Source organism: Plasmodium brasilianum, chromosome 13 (genome assembly GCF_023973825.1).
Source record: "Plasmodium brasilianum strain Bolivian I chromosome 13, whole genome shotgun sequence".
Classification (NCBI taxonomy): domain Eukaryota; phylum Apicomplexa; class Aconoidasida; order Haemosporida; family Plasmodiidae; genus Plasmodium; species Plasmodium brasilianum.
Genome location: NC_090126.1, coordinates 60,564 through 86,455, shown reverse-complemented (window position 1 = coordinate 86,455; position 25,892 = coordinate 60,564). Strand labels below are relative to the sequence as shown.

At 19.7% G+C, this 25,892-nt stretch overlaps 5 protein-coding genes across 5 annotated transcripts; 2 read left to right on the top strand and 3 right to left on the bottom strand.

Annotated features, from left to right (window-relative positions):
• Nucleotides 1–880: 880 nt before the first annotated feature.
• Nucleotides 881–1,444, top strand: MKS88_004734 (uncharacterized protein; the record flags this gene model as incomplete). The annotated part of the gene is made up of 2 exons (XM_067217935.1): nucleotides 881–967; nucleotides 1,091–1,444. The coding sequence occupies 2 exons, from the start codon at nucleotides 881–883 to the stop codon at nucleotides 1,442–1,444; spliced, it is 441 nt and encodes a 146-aa protein (XP_067071117.1).
• A 3,864-nt stretch (nucleotides 1,445–5,308) lies between these two features.
• On the top strand, nucleotides 5,309–6,148 carry MKS88_004733 (uncharacterized protein; the record flags this gene model as incomplete). Its single annotated transcript, XM_067217934.1, has 2 exons — nucleotides 5,309–5,367; nucleotides 5,521–6,148. 2 exons carry the CDS (start codon nucleotides 5,309–5,311, stop codon nucleotides 6,146–6,148), a joined length of 687 nt encoding a protein of 228 aa, XP_067071116.1.
• Nucleotides 6,149–9,426: 3,278 nt separating this feature from the next.
• On the bottom strand, nucleotides 9,427–10,298 carry MKS88_004732 (fam-m protein; the record flags this gene model as incomplete). Its single annotated transcript, XM_067217932.1, has 2 exons — nucleotides 9,427–10,083; nucleotides 10,212–10,298. The coding sequence occupies 2 exons, from the start codon at nucleotides 10,296–10,298 to the stop codon at nucleotides 9,427–9,429; spliced, it is 744 nt and encodes a 247-aa protein (XP_067071115.1).
• A 7,602-nt stretch (nucleotides 10,299–17,900) lies between these two features.
• MKS88_004731 (uncharacterized protein) lies at nucleotides 17,901–19,738 on the bottom strand (the record flags this gene model as incomplete). The annotated part of the gene is made up of 3 exons (XM_067217931.1): nucleotides 17,901–18,101; nucleotides 18,270–19,571; nucleotides 19,730–19,738. 3 exons carry the CDS (start codon nucleotides 19,736–19,738, stop codon nucleotides 17,901–17,903), a joined length of 1,512 nt encoding a protein of 503 aa, XP_067071114.1.
• A 5,325-nt stretch (nucleotides 19,739–25,063) lies between these two features.
• On the bottom strand, nucleotides 25,064–25,655 carry MKS88_004730 (uncharacterized protein; the record flags this gene model as incomplete). The annotated part of the gene is made up of 2 exons (XM_067217930.1): nucleotides 25,064–25,453; nucleotides 25,587–25,655. The coding sequence occupies 2 exons, from the start codon at nucleotides 25,653–25,655 to the stop codon at nucleotides 25,064–25,066; spliced, it is 459 nt and encodes a 152-aa protein (XP_067071113.1).
• Nucleotides 25,656–25,892: the final 237 nt, after the last annotated feature.

The window sequence follows — 25,892 nt, the reverse complement described above, 5'->3', positions numbered from 1 at the left end:
TATTATATTAATACTCCAATAATTATATACATAATTTAAAAAAAATTATAAAACTAAGTACATAAATATAAGAGTTTTAATTTAAATATAGTGACACATTTTGATCTTATTTAAAAATTGTAATATTCAAAAATTATTTACGAAAATAAAAATCAATCCTTATTTGCTTTTAGAATACATATATCTTCATTTATAAAGTAGTGCTGTATAAATTTTACATTTTAAAAAATATTATACAAATAAAATATAGTTGTTTATTGGAATCTAATGCACTTTTTATAATTAACGCAAAACAAAATGTTGTTTCTTTCATTTAATAATATTATTATTATAATAATATTTTATTTAAAATAAATATGTTTTCCAAAATACAATGTTTGAAATTTTTGAATTATTAATACGATAATATCCTTAAATCAGTAATTATTATTTTAACATACAGAGAGATACATTATATATATATTCTCTATATTCCGTATAGTAGATGAATTCAATATTTACATATAATAAGAAATAGCATATATAATTGTTTATTCTGAAATTGATAAACAAAACGTATAGATTAATTATTGCTATATATGAAGTATATTGTATACTTTAAATATTTGTGAATAAATTCAAATTATTTTGTTTTAATGAAATTTATTTTTTTTTTTTTTTTAAATAATATTATGATAAAAATATATAATATATTTTAAAAGTTATATTATTTTGTATGTGGTAAAATCAATTATAGATATATACTTTTTATTATATATTTATGAAACAGTAATAAATAAAATTTTTTAAATAAATATAGTATCTTTTGTCATTAGATGCATTTTATATTTTTATTAATTATTTTCTTTTTGAATTAATAAAAATATTTAATATCTATATAATGGTTCATAAAATTAAGCTGCTCTTTTCTATAAAAATTTCTACATTTATACTTTTAACATGGATGTATCATTTTAACAGTGAGCTGGTACAATTATATAATTTATAGTTATTTAAGTTATTTATATTTTTAATGTTTTATTTTATTAATAATTTTACGTAGCGTGAATTTTTTATCTTTTATAAAACAAATATATTTTTTTTATTTTAGTGTACGTTCAACAAATCTGTTGATAAAAGCTATAAACTTAGTGAAACATTAGATATAAGATGTTATCGAATACTGGCAAAATATAAACAGCATAATGATTCAAATAATGTGTATTCAAAAGAAACGTTTACAAATAATGAAGAAAATAATCAAAAAGAAATATATAAAAACGAAATGTGCAGAAAACGAAAGAGCATACAATCAAACAGAAGTATGTTAAATAAGGCGCAATACTATACAGAAGTTATAGATTATAATAATGGAATTTTTGATGGAAAACATTTCCATTTTCAAAAGAAATGGATAAAAAAAAAAATTATGATACTTTTCTTGAAAAAAAAGGAGAATTTGTAATATAGCTTTAAAAAAAATAAGATTTAGAAGATACAGATATGCGGTTTTTATGCTCTTTTTTTTTTTCTTTTGGGAATAGGATTACCAATGTCATGTACATTCGGGACTTCTGGAGAAGCAGGCGCTAGTAGTGGAGCAGATAATCAGATTTTACAATTCCTTAAAAAAATACTAAGTTTAAATAATGAAGGACATGCTTTTATATTATTATTTGCAGTAACTTTCATTATGTTATCAATCTTAATTATAATAGCTATTTATAAGATCTTAAGAAATAATGAAAAATATCAAAAATTTAAATTGATGACAGAGTAAAATAAACAAAAGAAATTTGTATTTTTATATAAATTAATTATTAGTAAAAAGTATTATATGTAATATCTTTATTGTTGTGTACTTTATAGTCATACTTATTATTGATATAATTTTATAAATATACATATGTATAAGGCATTATTTTTATACGAACAATAATAAATTATGTTTTTCGCTTTTTTGTGTATTTGAATATTATAGTGGTTTTCATTTTGTATTATAACTTATTGTTGCAGAATAATTAAATATTACTGCATAATATATATATTTGTGTGTTAAATATACTGTTATTAAAAATGTATATATTGAATCAAAATTAATATATAATATTAAAATTAATATAATTTTGTTGATTATATATTAGAATTTATTTATTAAATAAAAATTACATGTGTTCTATTTTTTACGTTCTTTAACTATAAAATGACTAATGGTAAACGTAATTAAACAGGTACATGGTTGACTTTATATTAAAAATATAAATGTTCTTTTTTGTATTTAATCAAACGAAGCGAATTTATTATATTTTATTACATATATTTTGCTTAAAAGGAAAAAGATAATTTTTATTATATAAAATAAATTTTATTAGAAAAATATTATAAAATATATTTATTACTTAACCTTTTTAAAAAAATGTCTTTTTTTTTTACATTGTATGTGGGGAATTATAAATATATAATAAAATAATAGCATATCTAAATAAAATACTGAGTATAATATGTTATATAATACATGCTACATCAATAACACGTCTTATCTTTTTCAGAAGTACTTGTTGTTATGGGGTTATTGTATTCATCTATATATTTCCATGAACTTTCTTTCTTAATGAATACAACATAATTTTCCAGATGAGGTGGTGTAGTTGACAAAAAATTACATATTCGTAAATTCAATACTACTACAGTAGTAATTTTATGTCCTAGTAAATTAGAGAGATTATGGATGTTCATTGATTATTTTAATTGGAATATTTTATAGTGTTAACAAAACAAAAAATGCGAAAAATGCTGTATTAGTTGTTAATGTAATTATTAGAAATTAATAAATAATTTCATATCTTTTAACATGAGTATTTTTTTTATTCATGGTTGTGATTACTAATGAATTTCTTATAGAAACCTGGATCTATTTAGATTTAAGGGTCTCACTTTTATTCTTAATAAATTGTTAAAATGGCATACTTTTGCTTTTAATCATAGGTATTTTTTAAGTAATATGTTCAATTTTAATGTTTTGCATTTGAATAAAAAAATTATTGCCATTTTACACTATACATTTATATATATGATTGTTTTATAAACAGTAACATGTTTCATAATACATGAGAAGATATCGTGTTTAAATTATATTAGTGTAGCTTTTTCGAAATTGTAAAACATATAGTATATATGACAAATTATAAAAAAGGAGATCATTTTATGTATTTTTTGTTTTGTTATAGAAGAAAAAAACTTACGTTTCACTATATGAATTATATTGAAAATATAAAATTTATTAGATTAAATAAAAATTTAATATTTAAATTAATATTTTTTATCTTTAATAGTGTACAGCTACTATAAATATGGAAATTATGTTTGAAAATTGAAAATTATTATTGCTTTATATTTAACTTGTTTTATTATTATGCAATAAAATTTTTTATTAAATATAAAGAAGTTATAATGGTAAATATATGTGTAATTTATTGAGTTATGCATATACATATATATATATATATATAAGAATACAATTGTCTATTAGCATGTATAATTAATAAGAAATTTTAAGATATTACTAGGAAGTTAGAGTATTTGTGTACTATTTTTTTAATTTAAGAATAACATAAATAATTCATACAGATAAATAATTATTTTTTAAGAAAAAGACTCATAAATATGTTTACAACAATGAATGTTACTATTTGGGAAAAGTTGTGTCCATATGCAAATGTTTATCATGATTTTATAATATATGCATTTATTTTCCATAAATTATTTAGTAATTTTACTATATAGGTTATTGTAAAATTTTAATTGGTTTATCTTATACTATACATTAAATTATTAGCTACGTAAAAAATTGACATAATCCAAATATACTAAAACCTATAAGAAACTAAATAAGATATTTCACAAATGCTAGTCTTATAGTGAATTTAACTGAAAACAATATATATAGAAAAATTTTAATTTTAAGTATATTTTTTTTTTTTAATTTTTTAAGTTTATCCTTAGAATAGAAACATTTTAAAAGAAAAGAATTGAGTTCTATATTAAATGATCTATATTAAATTATTAATTATATAATATTTTTGTAATTTATAATTTTTCTTTCTCCAAAATATATAGAAATATAAATATGTTAATAGAGAATAATTTTGCTGTTATAGATATATTTATCAATATATAGTTTTATGTTCATTAATTTGTATTTCTAAAAACTGTTTTTAATATAATGTATATGTAAATGAATTAACTAAAAATTATTTATTTTTTCAAATATTATTAGCAGTAAAATTACTAAATCATACATTTTACAAAATTACTATGTTATATTTTTATTTATTATATACATTTAAAAACGCGTATATAATATTCAAATGGTAAATATATTTCGTTAAAAATATCTATTACTTTATTATATTGTATACACAATTTTTACACCAATTTTAATTTTAATCTCCATTTCTTTTTATTTTTCTTTAAATTTTATTAATATTTCTTAAAAAAGTATACTTTTTATTAAAAAAAAAATATATAAAGAGGAAATTTTTAAAAATTTTCATTTAGAAGTACTGGAATAAATTAAAAGATAATTATAAATTATAATTTATAACATTTATTATACGAATATAAGAACTCTATTTTTTTTAATTGATTTTAAAATTCATATTTTTTTAGTACATAGGTATCATATAATAATGATTTTTCAAATATAAATAAAACTGTAAAAATTACAATTTTTAAAATTAAAATTATACAATATTTGTAAAAATGTTTCTATTTTAGTTCATTATTACTATTATTATATTACTATAATGTTTTTTAAAAATAATAAACTTTTGTTCCAAAATACAATGTTTATCTAAAAGTAATTATTAGTAAGGAAATATAATTATAATTAGCATTTATTCTCTTAATATACAGAAAATTGTATAATGCACATTTTATACATTGTATATTTTATATAAAATGAATGTTTTCAATTATTGAGAACTCATATATTTTTTTTTATTTTATTTTGAAAAGGATTGGTATAATAATTATTTAGTTATTTTACTGCGATAAATAACAAAATTAAGTATTTTATATAATTATTAATACATTAAAATTATGTTATTAAATTAGTGTTTGCCTTTTGTGAATAATATTAAGGTTAAAATATTTTAATACAATTCTAGAGTTCCGTTACATTTTCCATGTTGTAATATGTATTATACTTATTATATGCATATTATTATTTTTTTATTAAAAAAATTTAGTGTCCCTTTTCAATGAAAATATATTTATTGTCAATAATTTGTTATTATCAAGGCTTAATACTATATTAAAAATATACAGTATGAAAGTGAAATCTAAGCTATTCTTATTTATTAAAATCGAGACATTTATCATTTTAACGTGGATATATCGTTTTAATAGTGATGCCGTATGACCTATTTTAATTAAAGATACCTTTGTTGTTGATTTTTGTGATTTTTATATTTCTATTGATATTTCATATTACGATTTATTTATTTTTCTATATTTTGAATATTTCTTTTGTTATTTTAGAGTAACATTTGTAAATATTTGGATGAGAAGGACGTTATTGATGAAAAATTATGTAAAAAAAAATTATCGCCTACTAGCAAGGTATAAAAAGGAAAAGTGTTCAAATATCGTATGGGAAAAAAAAGATATTCTAAATAATGACGAATACGAAAAGAAATATATATCTAGGAATGGAAGGGTATCCAAAGGAAAAAATAAATTGCCAAAAGTGTATGCGTCAGATACTATAGGAGGCTGTAAACAAGCAGGGAAAAGTAAATCTTCTGAATATAATAACGTAAATACCTATTATGGGAAAAGAATGTTAGACAAAATATATTATAAAAATGTAGTTAGGTATAGTAAAAATGCTGATTTTAAGTTTATGAAAAAATGTATACAACAAAATGATGGGTCATTTTTTGCTTTATTTATCTTCCATTTAGTAGTTGGGGTAGCATTCGCTATGTTAATGTATTTGTTGTATGATAACCTAAGCTCTATGAGCACTAGAGATTTATTAAAATATTTTGGATCATTATATATATTATGGATTGTAGTTTTAGTGAGGCTTTTTTATATCCTAAGAAAAACTGCAAAACATAAAGAATTATTACATTTAAAAAGTAAAATGAACTACATAGAATAACATTCATTACATAAAATAGAATTTTATGACGATTAAAATATATAATTTCCTAATTGATAAACACAATTAACGAACATATCTATAATTTCAGAGATGCAATAGGTAGACCTGCAGACGACGGGTTTTTTTGATCCTCAAGAGTAAAAAGTTACATTTTTAATTTTTTTTTAAATGTGAATATTTTAATTTTATTCACATTTTATTTTAAAATATCTTTTCATTATAAAACAATATTATCATTTATATATATAATTTTGTATATATCAAAATTTTTTTGAAAAATGTATGTAGCTTCATAAATATATATAAAAGAACAGTTTATATATTTTCATTGATGTATGTGGCAATTTATGTTTGTAATCGTAAAAAAAAAAGTCTGGACTGATTTTTATTTTATTTTAGTCTTATTTTCTGTTTTTTGCAGTAATTAAAAAATGGAAGATTAATCTTTCTTATTAAGTATAAACGTAACTTGTTTTTCGTTTGAAGAAACAATGTGAATGAATATACTAATATGGTTATTTATATGTTTTCATTTTTTTCTGTTTTTTGTTTGTATATACATAACAGATTAATAACGAGTTGAATCAATCTTATCACAATACAATTTGTTTTTTTACATTTAATTTATATTTTGTTTATAATAGCTAAGATTAAATTTACAAAAAAAAAACCAATGAATCCTAATAAATCAGATAACACATGCAATTTCATATAATATATGAAATAATTAATTTTCATTTATTTCGATTCATTGTCTTTTTACTATTATAATACAATTTGTTTAATCATTGATATAAATTTCTTTGGAGGGCACAAAAAGGTATATGTTATTTATGATGTTTTAGATCGTATAAGATAATCGTAAGAGCCATTTTTGTGTATTTTAATAATTTTATTCAGGAATATGCTCCTTTTGAATTATAAATATAATTATATTTAAACATTTCGCTTTACAGTTTTGGGTTAACAGTAGTTTACCCTGTTTAATGTAACATGGAATATTACATTTATTTTTTTTTAACTGTTTTAGAAGGATACACCTTACTAATATTTATGCATAAGAAAAGGAGTAAATAATTAATAATTCAAATTAGTTATTTTATGTATGTTTATTTTACATTTTATTTGTATATTTATTGAATTATATGTTTTATAATAGGAGAATTAATTTAACTTTATTTACTTTTTTTTTAATTTTATATTTGATAAATGTAGGTAAATGTACATCCTATATGAATAAGTTCAATAAGTTTTTAAGATAGTAGATTAATTGATAAAAAATTAATATTATAAAAGTATTATAGTAAAATAAGGAAAATGTTATTGTGAAAAAACATTAGATGAATATAGAAATGTCACTTATTTTTCTTATTGATTAAAGTATATATTTTTGTGATTCTACTAGTATTAATAGAATAGTTGAGAAAAATTAATAAATATTTTGTAAATATCAATATATAATGGTTAGTGAAACAAAAGGAAAAAAAATTTTGTGTGAAAATACAAGTAGTATATTTTCATTTATTTTTAAACAATATACTTCAATGAAAAATGTTATATACACTATAATTATATAACATTTATGATATTATTGATTGGAAGAATCATAACCAATTATTGTAGAATATATATTCAAGATAAATGAGTATTATAAGTGATAACATATCTAGAAGAAAGAAAAATATTAATATATATATATACCTTCAGTATTGCTATATACTTATGTTATATGCATTTAATCAAGACCAAATAAAGCATTTCAAGTTTTAGAGATAAGGTTAATTCTATGAAATATAGAGTACATATTTGTGTTATATAATTTTTAGTAGTATTTTTTTTCGACGATTTTTAATTTTGCATATTGGTACATTCTTCAAATGAAAAACAAAATTCTTATATTTATCCTTTTATTATTATACATATTTAATTTATATTTAATTCTATTTTATAAAAATATATTTAAATATTTATGATAAAATAAAATGAATGTTACGCATTTATAAATTATCTATAAAAAAATAATCCATTTTTTCAATTTTATTCTGTTTTAAAAATAAGATTTATTTTTTAAGATATTATTAACTGTCAGAATAAACTATACATATATTTATACATCTTAAAAACGGTATTAACACTCTATATAATACATATATAAACCTTAGGAAAAATTATAACATATATATAAATATATGCATACATATATTTATATAATTTTATGAAAATTTATATGTAATTTTGCTACCTTAAAAGAAAATTTTTATATTTATATATATATAACACGTTCTTGAAGTGAACAATTTTGAAAAAACTACGATAAAAAAGGAAGAATTTTAAATATATTTTTTCTTCATATATGTGATAATATTTAATTCATTATTTTATACATTTAATGAACTAAAAAAAAAAAATGTATATATATATATATAGTACATTTTTAAGTTTTCACTATGAAATTAGCCGAGTAATTATAAATATTAATAAAACATTTAATGGCTTCAATAATTCATTTAGTTCTGATGACTTTGTTGTCTTAATTCATCAAAAAATTTTAAATAATACACATTTTATAGAGACATTATTTTTTAATATATTTATAAAATATGATATATGATTTTCAAAAAAAAAAATAAGAATATATTATAATGTATGTTACAAAATATATAGATTATAATATATTTCTCATAATTATTATTTTATAAAATAAATATTAACAGTTATTTTTTAAAGTAAATAAAATTTGTTTTTATAGGTCAAAGAAACAATCTACGTTTACTTTGTTTAATTAAAATATAAAAAAGTCATATTTATTATCATTTTAAGGATAATTATGAATTTTTACCACAAGATGAACCAATAAAATTCTTTCATTCTACAAAAATATAAAAACATAAAGTACCATTTTTAGTTCGAATATAGCTAAGGCATTATTCGTATACAATGATTTGTATTGTCCTATTATATATTAATTTTAGTGAAATATATTTTTTATAAGATCCTATTGAAATAGAAATATTATATTTATTAAACCATAATATGCAATTAAAGTGAAAAAATAATATAAAATAAAATTTTAAAAATATCATAACATTAATATTAATGAAAAAATGATTAATTTAACTTTTTTTTTCTTCTGTATTAAAAAGAAAAATTATACATACATGTATTTATAAAATAATAACAGTTATATGTATGTTTTATAAGAATATATTCCGTAAAAATATTACATATATTAGTTGATGTTGATAACCTCCTTACATAAAAATGTTTATTTCTAATTATTCATTTAATTCGGACATTAACTTAATTTTATTATATTTTTCATTATTTATTAAGAGCTTATATAACGCTATTACAAGTAAGACAGATAATATAAACATTAATATTCCAAATGATATTAAGAAAAAGTATTCTTTCGCTCCCTTCAAGACACCTTCTACTGCTGTCCATACGTTATCCAAATCTAATGCAGTTTTAATAAGCCATTCTCCTGCACTTTTCAAGTATTTAAAATGTTGTAATATTGGCAATCCAATTGCGAACAAGAAAAAAAGGAAAGTTATAAAAGCTCCATATCTGTATTTTCTGAATTTTATTTTTTTTAAAGCTATATCACAAATTCTCCTTTTTTTTTCAAGTAAATCATCATAGTCTTTTTTCTTAATTAATTTTTTTTCAAAGTGGAATTGTTTACCGTCAAACATTCCATTATCATAATCTATAATTTCTGTATAGTATTGCGCCTTATTTAATGGGCTTCCGTTATATAGTCTGTTTGTTTCTTTGTACTCCTCTCCACTAAATGGTTTATCCCCTTTCAAATCTAAATTATTTGAATCCTTATTCTGTTTATATTTTGCTAGTAAACGATAATTTCTTGTATCTAACCTTCTACATGGTGTCCAATTCTCATCCAAAAATTTGTTAACAGTTCTCTAAAAAAATTATGTTAATATATATTATTTCACACAATAAATAATCTAATAATAGTAAAAATTATTAAAAAAAAATAAAACACGAAAAATATATAATTTACAGAAATCCATATATAACATTATTATACTGTATCACAATAAAAATGACATATCCAACTTAAAATCATAAACGCAGAAATTTTATAAAATAAGAAGGAATTAATTTTTTTTTCCATTATATAGATCATTCGTATATATATATATTAAGGGAAATATTAATAATAATATATATTGTTGCTAATTTTAAGAGATGTTATATTTATTTAAAAATACTTTTTTTTATTGATTTATAAATACTTAATAAAATATATATAATTACAATGTATTTTACGGTATATACAAGAAATAAATCTTTAAAAATATTTAAAAAATTTTTAACATTAATGATATGAAAAAAAAAAAAATAACTAACATTCATTAAAATAAAATAATATATATTTATTTATAAATATTGAAAAAATATTATGTAATTATTTACTCTAAATAACTGATTAAATAGATTACGTATTAATCTTATTGAGAATAAACAAAAAAAAGATATACGATTTATTATTATACAAAAATATTTAGTTTACATAGCATGCAGAATGTAGAGAATATATATATTATATAATGCTCTTCATATTAAAAATATAATTGCTAATTTTAAAAAGGTTATCCTTTAAATAATTCTAATTTTATAAAGACATATTTCAATAAATTAATATTCCTAAAATATATTATTTACTGAAATATAATAATAGAGGAAGAAATTTTTTTTTTGTGCATTTTGTTCTGTTATATATAGGAATTACATTACTTATTGTGTAAACATGGGTATTTCTTTATAGGCTATAATATAATTTTGAAAAATCAAAATTTTAGCATATTATTTAATCTATGAAAATCATATATAATCTAAAGATTCATAAAATCTAACTTTTTATTTTTCTGCCATGATTTTTAAAAATTATAATTCTAAATTAAGATTAATGTATAATGCTATTTCTACATGAAAAACATTCATATTCATCTAATTTACTTTTTTTAAATAATAATATATATTTAGAAGATATATGAATAGTAAACATAATTTTAAATGTACTATTAATATTCTAATTAGAAATATTTTTAATTTTTCTATGCTGATATGATCATATGTACCTGCCTCATTTTCTGTATATCATATGCGGAAAGTTGCAAAGGAAAAAATATGCATATGTTATTTCACCTATTTAATGATTATATTTAAAGGGTATGTAAATGTAATAACTAGAACTTATATTCAAATTATAATTTTCATTTGAGTCTATTAAAAATAATATTTAATATTTGAAAACTACTCAATAAAATGCTGTAGACAAAAACTTACAAATTATATTTATTTAATTAATCATTTAAAAAAATATTTACTTTTTAAAAATAAATTATACTTATCCAAAAGAAAAAAAATTATAAGTATTTATATATTATCTACAAAAAGATAATTCTTTTTTTTACGTATTTTATTTTTTTTAAAATTATTATTAGAATAGAGATAATTAATAATGCTTAATATAAATAACTTATATTTTTGTACATCTTTAAAGTGCTAACATATTACACAATATATTTATGGACAAACTAAAATTAGAATATATAAAGAAATATTTATCTGTTTATCATTGTATTATTTCAGAAAAAAATACTTTTTTATTAATATTTTATATGAACATTTTTATATTTATAGTTACATAATACCATTTCAGCAATATATCATTATGAAAAAAACTAAAACAAAAACAGAAAACAATTTAAACAAATTATTTTTTAATATATAACCGTATTTTATTTGTTAATTTAATCTTTGAAAGAATGAAATGTTTATATTTCTTGTATTTATATACTTACGTTATTATATATATTTAATTCGTTTATTTAAAATTTAATTTACACCACAATTAATACGAATAATTAAATAGTAATTTATTTGAAATCTTAAATGTTTGTAAGGATATATAATTCATAATTCATATAAGAATTATAAATAATTAATAATTAATAAGAATAATTTATTAATATGCATTTATATATACTTATATCATATACAAAAATAGGGATGTTCGTGAAAAAGGTATTTAAATTAATACACTTTATATCATGTTCCACATAGAGTACAACTTACAGAATATTAAATTTAATATATAACTAAAATATATATATATATATATATATATATATATATATATATATATATATATATATATATCAATATAACGAATTATATTCACTTCTTTTCATTGAATACAAAATAAGATACTTTTATTTTTGATTCAAAACTAATAATATATTTTCTTAATAGACTAAACAAATTATCATTTTAGACAGTAATAAGACAAAAAAGAAAAGAAACAATTTTTTGGTAGAATATATATATTTTACTTTAATAATTATATATGTTGTGTGATGTCATATGCTAATTTAACGTATATATATATATATATGTGTGTTTTTTAAATGGAACTATGCTTAAAAATATGTGTGTACGAATTGTTAATATTTAGTCAAGTTGAAACAATTTTTTATATTACAAATTAAAGGACATTAAAACGTTAAAATTCACGAAAAAACTAAGAATATATTGTTTCATTGCTGTGTGTCAAAAATGCCATATATATATTGGGATATATAGAGAATTTAAGAAATTATGATTATGTTTATTAAGAATAAAAATATTATATCTATTACTATATATTTGGAAATTCTTTAGGAATATATATATATTCCTTACTATGTATATTATCTTTTAGTGAACTTAATTTTTTTATATTTTTAACATATGATCGTAAAAAAACTTTAATATAAGTATGATACCTAATACAGTGAAAGAAAAGATATATATTAGTAGACCAATTGATTGTCCTAGAAAAGAAATTTGGGCGTTAGTGGGATCTGCATCTAAGACCTTCATATCCATGGGAAACTATCTTTTAACTTTTCTAATGCGGTTGACAATATTCTCTTATCTAATTCTTCTATTTGAGTATTAGACCAATTAAAATTCAACAATCACATTTTCTTATATATGAAATGTGATGTTAACTCTATTGTGGATATTATTAATAAAAACAAGAACAATAATACAAGTAAAATAATTCTTAATCCGTATTTTTTAAGTATTATTTTTTTGTAAGTCTTGTTACTAATTGCCATATATTCCTTGAGAAAACCTAGATAATTAAATTATTTGAATATTTTTTTTTTCCAAACATGAATATTTTTTTGTTTCAAATATATAAGAATTATATTACTTACCTTGTTTATTATATTGCGTATTCTTTGATGAATCTTCATTCGATGCTTTTATTTTACTTTTACATTTTTTCTCATTTTAAGTTGTATTTTTTTTTTATTTTTGTGTCTTACTTTTTCTTTTTCGCATGAACTGTTGTGGCACAAGCATACATATTAGTAGAATCGTATATATTGGTTGGTTAATATGGAATAGAAATCATAATTACTTTTGGGTAAATCCCTTGGTGTAGATTTATATATTTTATATGGTTTTCTTCTAATTCCTATTTATATTCTAAAGATGAAGGATTTAGTAATGATATATATTAAATTCTGCGTATTCCTGTTTGATTTTCTAGTATGTGCCGCGTATAATTCTTTATAATTTTTCTTTTAGATTCTGTCTTCATATTTCTTTTCTTTTTTTTTGTATATATTTTAAAAAAAATAATTAAGAAGTTTGTACACCCTGTATGGAGATGAGTAAACTGCATAACATAGAATTTTAATATTTTTCTGGTTATAATATAATGACGTATAGGAAGCAATTTAGGAATGATGAGGTGTAAACTATTTTTAAAATAGGAAATTTATAATTAAGTGGAATTATTGAATAAAGATATTATTTATGTGGCAAAATAACTTTTAACTTTTGAGTATTTCATTTACTTTTAAATAATTTTTTTCTTTTATTTATAAAAATTTTTACTTATACTATGGGCATTAGGTTAATGGTACTGTGAAAATAAATAATTTATATAAGGCTTGAATAATTATTCTAGAATAGTTACAACGGTATACATTTTACAACAGAATAAAAATAATTGTTCAAACTAAAAGAGTAATTATAGTATAAATGTTTGACAATGAGCAATACATTAATATAACAAAAAATATAAATAATATTAATGATTTAATAGAATTTAATTTAAATGTAGTAATGCAATATTATAAATGTATATTTTTTAATCAAAAGTGCTTAATTTTTTGTTTGAGATCAAAAATATACAACTTAAGATAGTTTACTTTTATTATCTTATATAAGATAAATTAATCTTATACTTTTTTTAACAATATTATACGTAATTTTACTATATGATTTTAGATTTAATTGCATTTAACAGCAGTTCAAAATTTTTAGTAATATAAGAAATAGTATTAAAAATAAAAATTTGAACATATAAAAATTTTTTTTCTTTATTCAAGCGATTAGAAATAGGATGATATAATTAAAAAAAAAAATGATAAATTAATAAAAAATAATAATTTTATATATTTTAAAATTGTTATAAAAAATTATACATACATAATTTAATGACACTCTAAAAATACTTTATGATCGAATTATTAGTTATTTTACATTATATAAGAAATTAACTTGTATCATGATAGAAAAATGGATAATATTAAATATATTAGAACTATCATATTTAGATTATTAACTAACAAAAAAAAAAAAAAAATGAGTAAGTTTTACGAATAATAAATAAATTATTATATAAAATTATATACGTCATTTTTGCAATATAGTATTAAAATAAACATTTTTTTCTTTGATTATTTATTTATTATAAAATAATAAAAATTTCCTAAAATAATAAAAATGTATTACTCCTTAATAGATCATTTTGACCTTATAAAGGGATAAATAATAAATAATTTAAATTCTTCCATTATGCATTAATTAAAATTATTAAAATCATACATTACTAGGTTTATTTTTGCTGTACATTTATACATAATTGTATATAAGTATAGGTGAGTAAACAATTTTTTTTTTTTTATGTATTTGGGTGATCAATAAAGAAAGATCATATGAAACTGATATTTACTTTACAATATTATTGTATTACATATTTTAACCTTTCTCTTCCTCTTAATTATTTTGTTAAGCTTTTGCACAAGTTCTTTTTGCTCATATTCTTATCTTTATTTCTTTATAATATTTTTTGAATTATTCCTAGAATTTTAGTCAATTTAGGGCATTCTATCTTTTTAGGTGGTGATACTTAATACACATATGCCTCTTATTCCTTCGTTGTGCAGTATATCTTAAATGCTTACTATTATATATATATTTCAACATTTTTTATCCTTCAAAGAATGACACTAGACTTAATATATATATTTATAAATGTTATTGTATGAAATTTTTTAAGAAATTCTTATTTTTAAATACTGTTCCTTTTACAATATAGTCGATATATTTAAAGCTATATAAATTATACATTTTAATAACTTCTTAATTATTAATTATACCATATATATTTTTTTCTTTTTTCTGCCCTCTATGTGTCACTTTTCCTGTTTTTTTTCATTAATCTCAAGTACAGATATGACACAATATGCACGTTTGCTTATAGTTATATTATAACTAATTTTCAGTTAAGTGTTATTTTACGTTTAAACTGGTAATCAAGAATTACAGGATATATGTAATAGCCTATGTTTCAAATTGATATACGTGGGTTCTGATGTTCACGACCGAGATCGCTCTTTACATCTTTCAATATTGTCATGTTTCTTTTTCCGTAGTATTATAGGATGGAAGCAGAGTTCAAAATGAATAAAGGGATACACACATATATATATATATACATTTATTTATTTGATTGACAAGTATACTATGAAATGTTTCCATAAAAATAATGTTACCAAAATGGTTGAGCCCAATTGTTTTAAAAAGTTGCAAAAAAAGGAAATCAAATTTTATTTTAATCTTTTAACGCGCTAAAAATATATTTCCGATTATAAATAATATAAAAATATAGTAATCTATAGAAGTAAATTATTATATGAAAATACATTTAAACACGATTTTTCGTTTTTCCTATATTCAGTAATAATTACTAAATCCTAAATTATTAACGCATATTTATGTTGTATATATTTGAATGTATCATTTATTTCTATTGTAGCTACCGCGATACTAATCGAAATAAACAGTTTAAAAAAAAATAAGAAAAGTTATAAAAAGTAATTCTTATTTTACTTTCCTTATACAAGATTGCATTTGAAACTATTAAAACTGTTTCCGCGATATATGTTCTATGTACACAAAGTAATTGCTCCACCATACCTTAATAATGCTTACAGCTTTCCACAAAATTAAATATATATATTAATGGAATATTACAATTACTGATATGCATGTAAACATTTGCAATGGATGTATTGTTCTACTTATTTTTGTAGTTGTATGTGGGCGGAAGCTAAATTAAAATATATTTATGGTTTTATAACTTATCCATAGGAAACAATTTTCCAAGTTAGGAAAAATATATAAGAAATATATATATTTGTAAAATGATATTATTATACACTTTTTGAATTGTCAAAATATAAGAGGGTTAATAATATTTTTTTCTTTTCTCTTTTAATCTTTCGTTTTTGCATTTTATTTTATATATATTTTCTTTCTGTACCAATATGAGTTAAAAATGCTTTTTCTGAATATCCGAAGTTTAGACGATAAAATTGTTTTTATTGTAATTTCTAATGGAACTGCACCTAAAAATGTACTTATGTATATATCAAGAAAGAAAATATTACATATTTTTTTGGATACCTTGGATTAAATATTAAATTATTATATCTGCTTTTTTTCTCGTTTTATTTGATACAAATAATTGTATTAAAATTTTTAATGATGAACTTTTTTTAGTTTATTCTTATAGAGTTTCTATGTACTACTCTAATACTTAATATATATTACCAATAAAAAAATCCAGCGACACGTTTAATATGTGTTCTGCTCTAAGTACATAATATTTACTTTATATATATAAAAACTGTGTTCTACAGATACAATGTTATTTTATCCAAAAGATTTGGTCGAATATTAATATATACTTTTTATTGAAAAACCAAATAGTTTGAGCACTGATTATTATATAATATTTAATCATAATTTGATAAGTATATTTTTACGTAAAAAGAAAAAAAAAAAAAAAAAAACTGTAGGTTTTTATTTCACGAGTTACATCAATTTTTTTTAATAACGATGCATTGTCCTAATATAAGGACTAAAATACTAGTTCCAGATAAATTCAATAAATTCAATTTATTTTTACATTAACTATAACTATAATATATCTCAAATATTTTATGCTTTAAGAACACATAATAAGAAGTCAGGGCACAATACCATGAGTACAATTAAATAAAATTAAAATGCTCTACGAATATAAGTATCTGAATTGTGGTACATTAGAATCATAAACTATTATTAGGTAGGAACGTTTTAGTTCTTTTTTCAATATATAAAACATATATTATTGTAAGTTCAAATTAAATTCATTAAAAAAAAAAAATTAAATAAATACAAAAAAAGTATTTGACAAAAAGTTAGAAAAAATAAATTATTATAAAAGGACAAATAAAAAAATATATATAAAAAGTTAAAAATAAAAGTTTCTATATTTTATTTATGCTCATCTTTTTATTGTTTGATCTTTATCATTTGTACTTAATAGAAATGTATATATAATCCAATTTTGTGGGCTTCTTAATATCTTTGATATATATCAGTTGATATTTTGTAAATCATTTGATGAATGAAGTTCATCTTCTATATTTACTACGTTAAATCTCCTCCTGTCAGAATGCCTATAAGTACGTTTTAAGAAGCGCCTTGGTCGTCTGCGTGTACTTAAATCGGTAAAATCAAACCTATACCTTTGTTTCCTTTTTCTATGTCTACGTAAACGTGATCCGAAGGGAGTAAACTAATATATATATGAAAGTAAAAAACATGTATAATATGTTTATTTCATAATTACAGCATTTTAAGAAAAATATGATATAAATGGTAACTAATAATGTATACATACAGAAAAAAATAATTTTGTATTTACTTTAAAAAAAAGGTAAAATATAAAAATAATTCCCATTACTAAAGTAACTCCAGTAGAAATACGGACAAAAATGTTGTTTAATATATTTGATTCATTAGCTGACCTCCTTTTCCTCACTCTTTCGCGTGCTTGTTTTAAATCAGCCTCTGTCCATTTAGTTCCAACCTTCACTTTGTACCTCCCAGTACCCTCTATTTGTGTAGCAAATTTTCCTTCAACCAATTCTTCCATAAAGTTGCAAAGTTGTATATCGTGTTTACTTTTGCTTTTAGTTCGACAATCTAAGTTTCCATCTGGGTTAAGACTCCATTTATATTTAGCAAGGGAGACTCTATTAGATATCACTTTACCATTTACTTGGGCATCAGAAGAGTCCCCTCCATTTTCTATTGTTTCAGATTTAACTTCTTCTGCTTCACTTTTTTCGTGTATCGAATCTACTTCACTTGAAGGGGATTTAGTATTAGTCACCTGATGCCCAACACTTTCAGATGTAGTCAGAGTACGATGTGACTTGCCAGATGCAGATACTAAACTACAGTGTAGTTGTTTCTCAGCACCTACTGATTTCAGTTGGCCACTTTCCATATTAAAGCATATAACATGAGTAAATGAGTCCAATATTCCTGGATCTGATAACTTAGAATTTAATATTTCTTCATCAATATTAGCTGTAATACTATTTAGTCCATTACATTCTTCTTTATCATTAGTACCTAATGTAGATAAGAGTACACTCGGGTCAAATTTATTATTACAAGTCAAAAAATAATTTGAACAATCCCAATCCCTTGTTATACAACAATCTTCCTTTAAATTTTTATATATTTTATCTATCGACTGAAGGTATTTTTTATATTTACCATTGTTACAATTATTACAAGTTTCACTACTTTTAATAGTGTTAAAGTTTCTAAAATAATCGTGCAATGATTTCTCTTCTATTTTATAATGCAATCCCTTAAAGGTATTATAATCAAATCTATAAGAACAATCACGTTTTTCGTGCTTAGTGAAATGGTCAATCTGTAATTTATTAAATTTCTTAATAACATCTTCAATAACACTATCTGATGTATTTTCATTAAACAAATTTTTTACTTCTTGATATACCCAGTATTTATAATGTGTACAATAGTCTTTAAAATCTTTCGATTTATCCTTTTCATATACAAATTCTAAAAGTTTTGTTACTTTTTTACAAAGTTCAATAGATTTATCTTGGTAATCGTTATTTACTTTTTTAAATTCGTTACAATATTTGTTATCTGTTGCACTTACAACTTGCTCATTCAATTCCTTATATATACTGTAAGGATATGACTCTTTCAAAAAATTTTCCTAAAAATTCAATTGATGAAATAAATTTTGAAAATACTTAAATACTTATAAAGAATAAAATATATCATTCTGTTCTATATAAGAAATGGTATTTTAACAAATTAATATAAATATTATTATATCTATAAAAAATGAAAGCATCCATAAATTTCTTTTACCATTTCCATAACTTTTCATCATTACCATGTATTAATTAAATGATACCATTAAAAATGTATATATGTAAATATTTATACATAAATAATATTATATTTACAATTTGTTCATTTAGAGAATTTTCTTTTTTTTATTAGTAATTACTTCTATTTACATATTTCATAAAGAAATATAACACTAATTTATTTCATAAAATAAATTAAAACTGTATTGTTTTTGTCATATTAATATTATTAAATAGAACCAAAATAACTTTAACGTTGATACGATATAATAGTAAATAATAAAAAAAAAAGGACTGTAATTATAGCGAAACTTTATTCTATATACAAATATGCATAAACATACATATGTACATATGCAATTATTATTATCCATTTTCTTTAATCGAAAATATAATTTTTAATATAAAAAATTAAAAATTGTAATATCCTTTTATATATTTTTTTTCAAGCACTTTTGTACTTTTAAGTATTTGTATGTATCTTAATAAGATATCTCTGTAAAATTAGCAAATTTGCTTTTTGAAATAATTTTTCCATAAATAAGTATAATAACACTCCATTAAAACTTTATCTTTTGCCGTATTATATGCAATATGCTATAATATTATAAGCGCATTACTGTAATTAACTAAGCGCATATTACAAAAATTATAAATATGTATATAAAAAAAAGAATATTTAAAAAAAAGAATAAATGAAACTTAAAAAAATAAATTATTTTTAATATGATAAAAAATATTACTTGGAATATATTTATTTTATTTTTAATGTCATAAATTTTTAGATTCCCTATATATATATAACTATAGTACAAATTATTCACCTCTATTAATAACCACAATAAATTGTAAGTCGATATTTTTTTTTGTTTCATTATTACAGTTCACATAGTGTATATTATGTTGTACATCAGTACACGTATAAATAAAATAAACTAATCAGATCAAACATTTTTATTAAAAACTTTAAAATATTTACTCCCTTAAAAAAAAGAATAAAAGCATTTTTGTCTCTCGTAATAAAAATATTTTTTTGAATATGACTAAAAGGCAATTAGAATAATTCAAATGTAGTTAAATATTAAATTTGGGGAATATATTTACAGTATTTGTTTAATTTTTCATAGAAATAAAATAATGTTTAAAGGGAATATTATTATGAGGCACAATTTGTATGGATTATTTAATCCTTTTTATACATTTTGTTTTTTTTTAGTGATAAATGAACTAAAATATAATTTATTATATCAGTAAATTAAGAAAATATTAGAGAATGTTTTCTTATTTTTTTTAAATATATATATATATAAAGCATTCAATGTTTTAAAAATATAAACGTATAAAATATTGCATTTTGGGCATAAGTCGATTATTAGTGTGTTTTAATAAAATTATAACACATGAAAATTAAGAAAATAATATTACAAATTATATTGTATATATTAATATACATGGAGAGAAGATTTATTTTCTTTCAATTTTATGAATAAGAGAAAATACATAATTTTTATGTTACATATAACATTTACTTTTTATTTAATTTTATTATATTTTTTGTTTTTTTGTTTGTTTAACCTGTTGGTTTGCATACTATGCTTATGTTTTGCTATATAAATATAATATATTATTATGCTAATATTAATATAACTTATTTACATGCAAAATAAAAATGCGAATAAAAGTATGTTTTCTTGATGAAGTTTCATTAGAAAAAAAAATAAAACATATAATAATACTTCCTTATACATTGAATAAAAAAAAATAATAGTATTGCATATTTTTTCAAAAGGTATCATATGTTAATTTTTATTTATTTTGTTCTTATAATTTACTTATTATGTTATATACTTTCTTTGGTTAGAGGTATTAACAGCTGTAGGATTACCTTATTGTCACTCATGAGATTACACAGAATTACCTAATAATATAATAGTGGACATTGCATAATATAAATAAAATGCTTTAATTATTTTTGTTGAAATATATCTTCCTTAATTTCATTTTAGAAAGTTTTTTCTTATTATGATAGATTATTTAGTTCATATTTTGCGAATCTCCATATGTTAAATTCCTTAATTTATACGCTTCATAATTACTAATCATAGGCATCATATAATTACCATTAGATATACAAATTATTTTTATAATCCTCGCTTATTTTTATTTATTACTTTAAATATCTTATACTTCAATATATTAGGTATACCAAGTGAACCAATTAATCCATTAATTTATTAATATTTAAGTTAAAAATTCTTCTCAGTCGTATTCCCGTTCTTGCTCTACTTTTTAGTTTTAAGTTAACTTGAAAGGAAAATGATAACATTTTCTTTATTCTCGAATGTACGTAGTTATATACATAATTTATTTTTAGAAAAATGTGCAAACAATTATTAATTACTTCACATTTTTTATGTTCTAAAGAATATAATATTATATGAAAAAAGTAATACGTTCGAAAAATATCCAAACTTAATATTTTTTCCAAAAAATCCTTATCTGCTGATCATATATAATATAGTATTTCTTATTATCTATTTGTTTAAAAATAAAATATTTAAAAAGTATCCATTTTTGTTAGCTATTTCGTAAGTTCAGTTTAAATGTAAATATAGATATACTCTTGGGATAACCAAATTATAATATTACTCAGCAGTTAAAATAACTGATATATTTAAAGAACTATTAGATATACCATTATTAATATTGTTTTATATACATTTTTGTAGATCATTAATTTGAAAAAATATATAAAAAAAAAAAAAATTAATTTATGAATTTATTAAATTAGAAAATACATTACATGTAACATTTTCTTTAATTGAACGATTGTGTTAAAGGGGTATATTTTCCATATAATTCATTCATTTAAATTTTCTGTTTCAAATTATATTATGTGGTATTATAAACTACTTTAGTGTACACAATAATGTGCAAAGTAGTCTTAAATATTTCATTTATTTGTTATATATTTACTAAGTCTATAAATAGATATATAAAATTATATGCATATTCATTTGGTCAAATGAATGGATAGACGAATAAAACACCAATGTACCTCAATTATAAAAAACCTATTAATAAATACGTTATATTCTTATATATCTTCTACTAAAGGTATATAAAAAAATATCTTATTCTTCCTCACCTCTTCCTATTGCGAAATTTTTAGTAGTTCGTTAAAGGTTTAAGAAATATTTTTTAAAATTTTAATCGGAGTAATAACCTTTTGTAAATAAGTAATAGATATGATGATAAAAAGACTCGTACTATTGCATTATATATAATCATAAAACATATAAATTATTACAAAAGTGTTAAATTTATTAGTTTATTAACTTCTTATATTTTAGAATATCACTAATAATATATATAATGTATTTTACTTATTAATACCATACAGGGAATACAAAGCGTTCAATATACATCCGTAAATTTCTTGCAAAATATTTATTCAGAAAAAAATATTAATATAAAATGCATATATATATATATATATGCTATTATCCTAAATTTAAAATTCTATAGAATATTGGACTAGCAAATTGATAATCAGGTTAGGGGATATATTACATTATGCTTATAAATTAACTAATTTTTTGTGTATGGAGAGATGGAATGAAAAATTCTGTATATAAGGATAAATACAAAAGTCAAAACAATTGAAGAATAATTAACTAATAATCCATTAATCATTCCCATAATTAGAATTCTCTAATATGTTTATTTAAACGATGCTAATATATTTACGCTACACTCAGTAGAAAAAGGTAAAGAAATAACTCAATCCAAAAATTAAATTAAAAAAAAATAAGGATACTCCTTACACAATAAAAAGACTAACACATATTATTAACAAAATAAGGATTTTATTGTTTCTAATTCGATAATAATGGCAAATTGCATGAAATATTCAACATATTTAATGCTACTATTAGTGAAGTATCAAAAGAGTAGCACAGTTCTTAGGAGTATATAAAAAATATGCTTTCCGGTATTTAAGCAAAAATTAATTAATAATATTTAAATAAATAGTAAATATATTTAAATTATTCAGTTTGTATATACCTATTATATAGCTTTTGCTTAAATGCTTTAATATAAATACATATATATATATATATATATGTCGTTCCTTAACTGTTCTATCGTCTAAGCTGTGAATAACTTAAATAAATGTAGAATAAATATACAACTGATACAACAGTATATGAACATTAACACCTAATGTGTTACATATATATATTTAACAGAACATTTTAGACCAGTGAATAACTATAAAATAATTCTTTGAAAAGTACTGGAATTTCACTAGTGATGCGAATCCCTATAAATATATGTTCTACTTACGCCTTCTCTAATTAATATTAGAAATAAGAAAGAAAAATTTTTTAAGTTTTTTTTATTTTAAAGCAAAACATATAGTTATACATAGAAAAATTATAGCTATCTTCATATAAACGATATACTGAATTATATAAAAATTGATTATTAAAGTGAATATTACATAATTTGTAAATATTTTACTATTTAACTTGTATAAATATGATTATAATATTTTTAAATGTAATATTATTCTTTATATAAATATTTTTAACTGTATATATTAAATATTTAAACGACATAATATGAAAAATAAGCAAAATTTATTAAAGTATGTATATATATATATATCGCTAGAAAGTAAATTTTTAATTATATTTTAAATCTTTAATAATTTAAACTAAAAATTAAAGTACAGAATATATACTTATATTACAAAAAATATAAAACTATATAAAGACAATTTTTAAATAATAAATGCAAAAAAATATAAAAAATCCATATATATTAGATAATTGTATTGGTGGCATACATTTTTTTACAATTGAATAAATAAAATTATATTTTCTTTCAGATTACTAAAATAAATTTATAGAATTAAATTTTTGCAATAAATAATTGTTTCTCACTTTTTACTAGACTTACATTAATTTATGAGATAGTTTTATGTATATTAATTTAAAACAGTTGTATTCTCCAAGGAAGCAGAATGAAATATAAAAACAATTTACTAGTAATACAAATATATAATGGATTATAATATGAAATAGTAAGAGACATAATTATTTTAGGCATTATAGGATACTATAAAAAAAAGCATAACAACAAATTAACGGATAAAACAGTATTAAAATAAGAATAAAAAGGACATGCGCAAATGCATATTTTACTGGATGTTTTTTTTGATTGTTTATAAAAGCATTAATTTTATCTTTATTAATAATACAATTACGTTTATTACTTGAGCTGATGTGGTCTGAATATGAATCATTCTCTGAGTATAACTTTTTTAAAGATTTGTGTAGGTTTTTATTGTTCTGAATATTATTATAATGTTTAATGTAGGAGATTTTTCTTTTAAATTATGCTTAACGTTAGAAGCTCCAATTTTTTGAGGTTTTTTACGTGGCATAAAATAATTCAATTCTTCTTGATACGTATCATTGTATATTGATTCATTATCTTCTTCTTGAAAAAAGTTATATTGCTTTAATGCATATGGTTTTTTTTCAAATGATGCAGTACTTTTTCCTTTTAAATCATATATTTTTTCTTTTAAACATTTATGTTTATCTTCCAGGGATGCTCTTATTTCACTGCTTAACAATCTGCTATATTTAATATTTAATATGTTATTTATGTTCAATTCCTTGTTCCGAGTTTTATCGTAGATATTTGACTATAAGTATAAGTTCATATTAAATATTAAAAAAATGTATATTTATATATTATATGAATAAAATATTCCTCTCATTTAAAAACATAAAATAAAAAAGAAAACGGGAAAAAATTAAGTATAATAACTATGATACCTCGTCAGAATATTTGAATATCCATATTAGACAGGAAAAAATAAAGGATCTAATAAAAAAAATGATCATTTGTGTATTTTGTTTTATAATGGATATATTTAAAGTTGTAAAAGCTTATATATTATTTTACTAGATATATTTAATATTTTTCAAAATAAAACAAATACATGAATAACTTAGAACTTGATGTATATATTTTATATATTGTCTATACAACAATTCTTTAAATTTTTTTTAAAATAAATATAAATGTAGTATTTAATGAAGTACAATAAAAAAGTTATAATTAAAAAAAATATTTTCGTA